Source organism: Octodon degus, unplaced genomic scaffold (assembly GCF_000260255.1).
Source record: "Octodon degus isolate 3935 unplaced genomic scaffold, OctDeg1.0 scaffold00056, whole genome shotgun sequence".
Taxonomy (NCBI): domain Eukaryota; kingdom Metazoa; phylum Chordata; class Mammalia; order Rodentia; family Octodontidae; genus Octodon; species Octodon degus.
The window spans coordinates 8,028,404-8,038,690 of record NW_004524632.1 but is presented as its reverse complement, the minus strand read 5'-3'; the positions used below and the strand labels follow the sequence as shown (position 1 = coordinate 8,038,690).

At 50.9% G+C, this 10,287-nt stretch overlaps 1 protein-coding gene across 1 annotated transcript in view; it reads right to left on the bottom strand.

Annotated features, from left to right (window-relative positions):
• The window catches only part of Socs7 (suppressor of cytokine signaling 7), a gene marked incomplete at its 5' end in the record, with an annotated part of 34,139 nt that overhangs the window by 14,363 nt on the left and 9,489 nt on the right, over window positions 1-10,287 (bottom strand). The window contains 5 exons of the mRNA XM_004633869.2: window positions 1,490-1,618; window positions 6,066-6,234; window positions 6,921-7,051; window positions 7,898-7,999; window positions 8,389-8,493. Coding sequence (XP_004633926.1) covers window positions 1,490-1,618; window positions 6,066-6,234; window positions 6,921-7,051; window positions 7,898-7,999; window positions 8,389-8,493 — 636 coding nt within the window. The remainder of the gene's footprint in view (window positions 1-1,489; window positions 1,619-6,065; window positions 6,235-6,920; window positions 7,052-7,897; window positions 8,000-8,388; window positions 8,494-10,287) is intronic.

Here is a 10,287-nt window from a genome sequence, read left to right as displayed (position 1 = left end):
CTTATTCCACTGAGCCATCTCCCCAGCCCTGCTTAGCAACTTAGGAAGACCCTGTCTCTAAACAGTATAAAAAGGCCTGGGTAGCTCAGGGTGGCAACGAGGACTCAGTTCCGAGCATGGGGCACATCTATACAACAAATGCAGAGTCCCAGCATCCCGTCTCTGCAAGCAGAACAATGCTGAGTCCAGGAGTCCTCTGTGCCCGCTGCCTGGTTTGTGCCCAAGCAAGGCTGGCTCTGCCCTTTCTGTCACTGCCATGCTGGGGAGAGCGCTGAGAAGAGCTCTTGCCCTTGTTCTTCCAGCTGGCCCTCTGTGAGACGATGAGCAAGGTCAAGGGCCGTGACGTGGTCAGCATCTTATACTAAATTACAAATTACACGTTTATTAAACAAATATCCCCACAAAGCCACAAACTTGAAAAAATTGCCAGGCAGAGTCACTTCCTACAATCAACCTCCCAGACCTGACTGGGTTGATGGTGCTGAGGTGAGGACAGCTGAAGTGTGAACGAGAGCAGTTCACATCCTGTTAGGCTGTGATGGGACATGGGACATCGCTGTCACCTGGGAGTCCTGTGCCTGAGGTATCCCGGCTGCCGCTTCTGTTTTGTGAGGAAGACCTGGCATCTGCCTAAGTAAGAACTGGAACCAGGAAAAAGCCCAGAGTTCTCAGCTCAGCTCAGGTTCTGCTCGTGCCCTCCAAGTTCCTCGTACTCGTGCACATGTCACTGTGTTTTCTGCAGTGATATAAAAACAGGTCCTCTGCCCAGAAGTGACCCAGACACCTCCCTGAGCAGGCAGACACGGCCGGCTTGGCACCAGGGCATCCAGGGGAGAGAAGCCTGCGTGGACAAATGAGCTGGGATGAAGGAGAAACAGATCTCCCCTCTGACATAAAGGAGCCCACCTTGGGCAGAGCCGCAGCACAGCCCGCCAGCAGCTCCGCGCGAGTCCAGCCGCACACTCACACCGCTTCCTGCAGCCAAGCGCTGCTTTCCCTGTGCCCGAGCAGTGGCCTACAAGCACTCACTGTTCTGTCCCACACGTGGCCTCAAGTTGCCACCCCAGTCACACCGACACACCACAGAGCAGCACTGTTCACGCTTCGCCGGGATGTCAGTGGCAAGAGCCCCTCATCCACACAGCCACAGAAGCAAAGACACTTCTTCCTCATCCACGTGTGCCCACGTGTGCAGGCTTACTTGGCAGAGCAGGGCATGGCTTGGCTACCGGGCTCAGCAGGAAGAACAGCTGCTCTGAGGGCCAGGAGAGAACTTCAAGGAAGCACAGCCTCTGCTGAAGGGCTACACTAGATCACACCCAAGGCGAGTGACATAATTTCTTTCTTTCTTTTTTTTTTTTTTTTCCTTTGGGCAGAACCAGGGATTGAACTCAAGCCCTTGTGCTTGCCAGGGAAGGGCTTATTCTACTGGGCCACCCCCCACCCCCACCCCAAGGCGAGTGATATAACCAAGCACCCTCAGCCTTACCTGGAACCCTGGATCTCAGGAAATAGAGGAACTTCCCGTTCTTGGAGTGCATGATGGCTCTCTTGATGAACTCTACCACGGACTGACAGCGATCCTCAAATTTGGGATGACACCACAAGCTAAAGGTTCCTGCCATGGAAAAGGAAGCCGTGAACTCTCTACCGTCGTGCTCACCAAGTGGATAATGACTCTGGACAGAGCTATTTGCGGGCGGGCACTCCAGGTCCAAGGTACCAAAGCCACCTGGTCCTGCTTATTCCACAATCAATGGGAAGAAACATCACTTCAATTTAATAAGACATAAATTAGGTCTTAAAATATTCTTAGGGGGCCAGCCAAATATCTCAGCGGACTAAAGCACCTGCAAGCAGGTGCAGGGGCCAGGAGTTCAATCCCCAGGCCTGCCGTGCCAGCCCCGCCCCTGGGGCATGCTGAGACACAATTGAGATTGGGCATGGAGGCGTGTGCCTGTAATCCCAGCTCTTGGGAGGCTGTAAACAGGTGGATCACTACAAGTCTGATCTAGTACTGAGACCCTGAACACTCTGTAGACCCTTCCCTAAAATTAAAAAACAAAACAAACAAAAAGCAAACACCAAAAAGAAAACCGTGCATGGTGGCACATGCCTGTAATCTGCACTCGGGAGGGTGAGGCAGAGGGACAACATTAGTTCAAGGCCTGCCTTGGCTGCATAGCAAGACCCTGTCTCAAGAAAAAGAACCACCCAGGGCCAGGGAGATAGTTCAACGGCATGGCGCCTGGGTAAAGTTCTGAATTTTTTTTAAAAATGTATTTTAGTTTAGGGTCTCACTACACAGATCGGGATCATAGTAATCTTGTTTTCAGCCTCTCAAGTGCTAGGATTACAGGCAGGCGCCACCACGCCCTGTGCCCTGTCTCAATCACTGGCTCAGCACATCCCAGAGGCGGGGCCAGCACAGCATGGGGGGGATTGAACCCTGGTCACTGTGCCTGCCTTAAGCAGGCACTTTAGTCTGCTGAACTATCTGGCCAGCTGTTGGTTTTTTTTAAAAAAAACATTTATTTGCTTATTTATTTATTTGGTACAGGGTCTCGCTATACAGCTCAGATTTGCAATGACCCTCCTTTCTTAGCCTTCCCAGCACTGGGATAACAGGGGTACAGCACCATACCTGGCCTCGGTGGCCTGGGGTTCTGGGGCTGGTATAGCACATGCTACCAGGAATTGAACTGGGGTCTCTGTGATTGCTAGGGAGGTGCTTAGACTACCAAGCCATCTCCCCAGCTCCCAAAAGTCCTAAGTTTGATTCCAGTTCCAAAAGAATATTTTTATTAAATAATAAATTTAAGTCAGAAAAAATATAAAAAGACTCAAGTATGAACACTCATCACTAATGACACTTTCCCTCGTGTACATACAGACCCAGTATAAAGAAGGGGAGAATGACCACCACAGCCAAGTGTGTATCACGACGCCACAGCAAGACTCAAGGTTCCCAGTGTCCGCAGAACAGGTGAGGACAAAGCTGGCCAGCAGTGTGGTGGATCTCATCCAGCGTGTCAGGCACAGAAAATCAATCTGTCCTTAGCTTCTAAGGCCCCTTACAAAGTTCCTACCTCAAACCTGAGTTTCAACCAGGCATGGTGGCACATGCCTATAATCCCAGCACTTAGAATTTGAGACAAGAGGATTGCTGTGAGTTTGAGACAAGCCTCTGGGCTACAAAAGTGAGCGCAAGGCCAGCCCAAACTGCATAGTGCAAGTACAACACTGTCTCAAAAAAAGAAAAGAAAAAGAAAAAAGGGACCAGAGATGGATTCCCCAACACTACAAGTTACACCAGACCTGCCCCCTGGGCACAGTGAGCTGGCCGCTGAGACCAGGCATGGTGGCACACACGTGTAATCCCAGCTCTGGGGAAGCTGAAAACAGGAGGATCACTATGAGTCCCAGTTGCATGAGACCCTGTACTAAATACATAAAACAAAAACAAAAAACAAAACCCTGATAATCTCAAAGGCAAAAGGGAATCTTGAACAGCCCTGACTTAAAAAAAAAAAAAAAAAAAAAAAGCATTACATTCCAAAATAATTACAAACAATGACAATACAAAGAAGAACTGCAGATGAGGGCTGCCCACAGTGCAGGAGACAGACGGGACAGGGCGGCTCACACCTGTCCCCCCAGCACCTGGGAGGCTGAACAGGATAATCACTAGGAGTCCGCTAGACCCTCTAGAGCCTGTAGACCCTGTCCTACATACAAGAAAAAAGAAAGAACTACAGATCTGAGTCTCCCCGGCTACTCCTGAAGTGCTAGCTTAGGTATCATTTATAAAGAGAGGCCAGGTCAGCAGTTCAAGTGCTCTCTCAGAGGAGAAAGTCTACCCTGAGAAGTGCTGCGCCGCGCCGCGCCGCGCCACCAGGCCTTCTGCAGCAGGAGCTGGACGGCTGTCTCCCAAGGTGAGGCACCCCAAGGCACAGAGACAGCGCTGTGATCTGAGCCTCAGGCCTGAGCGTGCGAGAGACGCCCAAAGGCAGCCTGTGTCCAGTGTGGCCATGTGCAAGCACGAGTGGCTGCTCCTGGCGCAGGGGTGCAAGACTGGTACGGTGAGTCCCCGAGCGAGGAGTCAGATGCTGAGCCTGAGGGGGAAGGTTTCCAGGAGAAAGCACAGATCAGGGTGTGCGGCGGGGCTCTGGAGCCAGAAGGGTCCCTGAGAGGGACTCCTGGGACGGAACGATGGGCAGTTGTCCCTCAGAGGTGCTGTGGAGCTGCCACATTTTTCAGGACAGCCTCCCTCTACAGCCAATCCAGGAATCTGCTGGGAACTCAAGAGTCCAGTCTCCTTCGCCCGGAGGCTTTCTAGATCCACCCACATGGTGGCCTACTGTCTCATGATTTCCTTCCTCCCAGGCTTGTCATTTGTAAAATTAAATTTTTAATTTTAAATAAATAACAAGAGAAGTACTCGGTGCAAATTGGACGCTGGAAGCGCTCAAGGCTTCTAGTGCAATCTCCACTCATTCAAGGAGGAAGTCGCTTTGAGTAACAGTAACCACGAGTGCCTCTGGGCAGCTCGCCTATTAGCAGTTTCAAGGTCACACATTTGTCCATGTTCGCATGGCCCAGTCACTTATCATCTGCACAGGTTTGACAAAATTTTTCACTTGCAAATGTTTTGTTTTGCATTTTGATGTTTGTCTATTTAATTCTGGATTTTAGGAACTGCAGGAAATCAGGCAGCCCCCCTCCAAGTTATCTAACTCATTCTCAGATCTCTGTACACTTTTTATTTAATCTTATATTTATTTGGAACAAGGTCTTGCTATGTACCGAAGGACTTGTAGTGACCCTCCTGTCTCAGCCTCCCCAGTGCTGGGATTACAGGCGTGCACCACCATGCCCAGTCTCAGTGGCCAGCACAGTGCACCTTGGGTTCCAGGGCCAACATGGCATGTGGTACTGGGGACCAAACCTGGATCCTTGCACTTGCCAGGCAGGCACTTAGACCACCGAGCTACCTCCCCAGCTACTCAAGCTCCTTTTCTAAGTGGGACTCAAAAAACCACAGCCACAGCTTTGCTGACTTACAGCTACTTCCTGTCTCACAAGAGTCAGTCCAAAGAAAAGAAGCTGAGGCAGAGAAGGTGCTTCAGTGCCTCAGAGGCACTTGGAGGGGCAGGGCTGTGTGAGGTGAGATGTACAGGGGAGACTGAGGACGGGAGGGGGAGCTCTGAAACGACCCCACATCCTCCAGGCTTTGTTTCTGCTACTTTATATAGAGGTCCCGACAAAAGATGGATTTCCAACTCTATCACCAAAGTCCATCAGGGATTTCTAGCTCTATCACCAAAGTCCATCAGGGATTTCCAGCTCTATCACCAAAGTCCATCAGGGATTTCCAGCTCTATCACCAAAGACCATCAGGGATTTCCAGCTCTATCACCAAAGACCATCAGAAGTTTCTGGCCCAAGTCAAATCCGAACGGCCCAGTGCAAAATAAAGCCAGAGAGCTGTGCTCAACAAGACAGCTTCTCAACATGACTGGGACACAGGACACTACAAATGAAGTGGACATGCTAGGACAGCAGGGGTCTTAAGCACCAATTCCACAGACTCACAGCGTTCAGATGACTGTTTCTTCAGACTCCAGACCTGATCAACGGGGGAGGAAACTGTCACTGCACACTGCTTGGACCAGCAACGAGACTCACAATGATCACAGGATCCCTGAATGCTAAATTTAATCTGTTGCATGTTTTTGTGGTGCTGGGATTGAACCCAGGGCCTTGTGCTACAAGGCAAGGGCCTACCACTGAGCCACACCCTCCCAGCCCTGCTAAGTTTTATCTGGAACAAAGCTCAGGAGAGCTGAACGGGTCCTGCACCCAGAGCCTCTGATGATTCTGTTCCCCACACTCAGGAGACAAGAGGCAGCGGAGACCTGACTGCGGCCCTTGCTCCCTCCCCTTCGCTCTCCTTCCAGTCAGCGAGTCCATGAGATGTTCCCCGTGCTAGGTCTCCTCTAAATCCTCCCAGGCAGAGACAGAGGAGGGCAAGGGCAGAAGCCTCCTGCAGCCTGGGCTCTCACCTCGGTAGTGCTCCATCCTAGTGTGGTGGGTGATCCCCTGGGACCGGAAACTGAGGCTCAGGATGTAGCGCGGGTCAGAGCTGTCTCGCACCAGGAAAGAACCATCTGGCTTCCCTTTCAGCTTCATCTCTGCGTCTTCCCAATTCATTGGTCCCCAATACCAACCACACTGTCAGAGACGGGAAACAGTCAAGTCATTAAGAGAGCAGAGAAATGGCAAGGTTTTTGGCACAGCCCATCATATAGGGGTAGACACTATACCATTCTTCACAAGATCTGCACAGGTGAGTGAGGGAGATAGCTCAGTGGCTCAGCACATGCCTAGCAAGCACAAGGTCCTTTGTTTGATTACCAGTATAGATAGATAGACAGGTAGGTAGTAGACATAGAGGGAAAAGCCACTTCCAGGGTCTCTACCATGAGCAGTGAACACCAGGCTCACTGCACTTACTATTCGTCCCTCGCTGTAACAGAGACTACTTGTACAACTCCATGACCAAGGCCTTACGAAGAACAGAGGAGGGACTGCGTGAGCTGCGCTACTGTTATCGGCCTTCCTTCACTGTGTACACTTCCCCTGTACTCCACTTCATCAAGTCTCTGATGGCACTGACCAGTCACTGCAAATACAGAGGTCAGGAAATCTGCTCTCGTCCAAGAACAGTCCTGGCGGGGCCAGGGAGATGGCTCAATAGAATAAGTAACTGCATGGCAAGCACAAGGGCCTGAGTTCAATCCCCGGCTCCGCAAAATAAAAATAAATAAATAAATAAATAAATAAAACTGTTATCAATGTGATTTTTTTTTTTTTTTTTTTTTTAAAGAAGAGTCTTGGTGGCCTGGCGCAGCGCCTACCTTCTCCAGCTCGCGGAGGCTGGCTGCGAAGCTGCTCGAGTCGGGCCGGTAGAGGGGACACTGCAGGTGCTGCTGTGGCTGGCTGTGCAAGGACTCGGGGGCACGGAGTGGAGCAATCCGGGGAAACGCATCTATAGGCCAAGACAGCGGGGTCACCTGTTGGCCCTCACTGCTCCCACCCCAGGCACACCAGCCCCCCAAGAGAGATGCTAACTGAAGAGGGCAAGGCATTAGAAGCTAAGCTGAAGAGGTGAAAGCCAAAGCCGGGGGGGGGGCTGGATGGGCTGGAACGAAGCTGCGTGGCCGTGTGTGCGCCGTGACGTAAAAGCCGTGTGAGCTGTGAGGATGGCGGGCTCCACGCAGAGCGCGGCTGCTCACTAACCTGACTAAGGTGACCACTGCGGGCCTTCACCAGCCTAGAGCGATGCCAACTTCTCTCACCTCGAAGTGCAGCGCCGGTAAGGCAGCCTTGGAAATAGTGACTCGCTTACTTGCCCAGGAAGAGTAGGGACTTTGCCAGGCAAATAGAAAAAAATGCAGATGTCACTCATTTTACTCCTTCAGTACTGGAGGCTGGCAAAGCAGGCACGAGCTACTTAAGTGCTTGGTGCATACTTAAAAGGCTGCAGCAAATAAACCACAAGACTCTGAGCCCAGCGACACTGAAAACCTTTTCACTACCCTGGCATTAAGGTGGTTTCTTTTCTTTTTTTTTAAAGTGGTTTATTAAGCAAAGTCTAATTCAGAGATTGGCAGTCCAGTCTCAGCAGCCAGATGAAAAATTCAATGGTCTTTTATTCGTAAGAAAAATCACTTCCCACCGTAAGAAAAAAGGGTCAGAAAAAAACAGTTCTCCGTCTCCTTTCAAGGAGTTCTGGTCCGGCCAAAGGCAGAGATGTAAGCTCCCAGGACTGTAATCTGACAGCAGATTTCTCCCAGCCCTGACTCTCCAAGTCTCACCTCTAAGCTAAGCTAACCTGGGGCATGGGGCGGAGGAGGTGGAGGAAGGGGAAAAGACTGCAGGGAGGACCCCATCGGAGCCACAAGGACAGATGTAGGCAGCGTCCCACTGATATCATCTAGAAAAAAGAACAAAAGCAAATGTTCAGATGCAGGCAGCGGGAGGGGGCCTCACTTCAGGCTGTCCTCTGGGCAGGCCTGGCCTCCGCTGTCTTCTCACCCAGAGGCAACAGTCAGCCATCTAGCTCCAGGGCTTGTCCAGAAGCAGGAGTGAAGGCATCCTAGGCAGCCCACAGCAACAGACCCAGGGTAAGGGGGTGGAAGGCTAGCTAACAAATGGAAGTGCTGCAGCATGCAGGCAAGAGCCCCCTTCAACACTTGGGACAGAAAAGAACCAGTCACCACCACTGGAAACCCCAAAGACTGCCAGGTAGTCTCCTGGCAAAGAGCAAGCACCCAGAGCGCCCCCTCCCGCTGGGGCAGCACAGCAGAGGGGAGGATGTGGTACCTAGGAGGCTGAGGCTTCTTCTCGGAGGAGGAGGGGGAGTTGGAGGGTGTGGGGAGCTCAACCCCCGCTGAGAAATGTCCACATCCACAAGTGACACTGTTTCACCTGAGGGAAGCACAAGCAAGCGTGTCACCAAAGCCCCTTGTCCAAGAGCAAAGGGGAGCAGAGGGCAAGCAACAGAGGCAAGAGGTCACAGCTTTCACAGAGTTTATATTTTCAGTTTATATTTTAATGTTGCCCCAGTTAAGCAAATAAACAATTAAGCGCCCAGTTCTCCCAGGGCTGGAGTCACCCTGAGCACAATCAGCTTAAACTTCAGTCACTCTTTTACCCTGGTAAAAGCCAAGCGGTCTTTTGGGAGAAAAACCTGGGACCACCTAATGCCAGTCCTACCCCAGCTACCTGAAAAAGGCCGACAACCTTGAGTCCAATGGATCACCTTGACTGAACGGACCCTGCACTACGGCTTTACCACTGGCACACGGACTTCCACCTTAGGCAGCCAGGCAGGTGGCTTGCTAGGCCGCAGGAACAGGAAAAAGTCAAGTGCCAGAAAACTGCAGAGAACTGCAGCATGCAGACAGATTTCAGCATTAGTTTAGCCAATTATCTTCAACTAAAATTTCCAGAGTATTCACCTAAAAGAGAATCTACCTGGGATGTTAATTAGCAGGGCATGGTGGCATCTGTAATCTCAGCTCCTCAGGAGGCTGAAGCAGGAGAATCACAAGTTCAAGGCCAGCCTGAGCAACTCAGGAAGAACCTTTCTCAAAAACAAAATAAAAAGGGCTCAGTGGTAAAGCACTTGCTTAGTATGTGGGAGGCCCTACCTAGATTCTGATCAAAGTGTCACAAAAAATTTTAAAAGGAAGTTCGTTCCTCATAGCTGAGGCTTCCCAGTCTGAAAGAGAACTCACAACCCTAATGACTAAACTCCCAGACAGTCACAGGCCCAGGCGCCCGGGGCAGCTCTCTCGCAGGAGCGCAGCAGGGTGGCACGCAGCGCCTCTGCCTGGAGCCGCCCATCACCTCCTCTCCACCTGAGTCTCCAAAGAAGGACATGTATTTTATTGCCTTGATGGCTTCGAGTATGTTCATTTTGGCAGGTCTGATCTGTGGTCAGAACCCAGGATTTCGCTTCCTTAGCTACTAGCCCTTTTGAGTGTTTTTTTCCAATACCCTTTTCTTATACCTTTGAACTGGCCCTTCAGTTTATATTTTAATGTTGCCCCAGTTAAGCAAATAAACAATTAAGCGCCCAATATCTCTAAAAGGCCAGGAAGTAGGTTTACAGAATCTGCAGTTTTTGCAAAAGTTTTAAGCACTAATGAAGGAGAGGGACCTGGGGAGGGGAGCTCAGTGGAAGAGCAACATCACATAACATGTTCAAGGCCACAGGTTTGGGCTCCAGTACTAAAAAAAAAAAAAGAAAGAAAGAAAAAGAAAAAAAAACATGCAGAGTGTTCTAGAAGTCATGAGTAAAACACTAGAAGCACAGTCGGCAACTGAGAACCTCTCTCCCCGAGCAGTACGCCGGGCGGGCCAGCAGTGATGCCGACAGGCCAGAGAAGCGCCAGTTGTTGGTGCAGCACCTAAACAGAAGGCGCGAGGCCAGGGAGCCAAGGCCAGACCTGGACCTGCACAGCGGGGGCTACCTGCCTCACGGGAAATAATCACTCCTAGAAAAACATGGTGCAGAAGGACAAGATCCCTTCACTCCAGGCTCAGGATAAGAACAAGGACCTTCTCTCTCCAGCAGACGTCCGCACAAGGAGAACCGCTTATTCTCAGAGCGCACCACAATCTACACCACTGGGCGTCTCATGGCTTAACACTGTCCTGGAACTCTCCATTCCCACATCATAATTCTTTCAATCACTCTTCTTCTTCTTCTTTTTT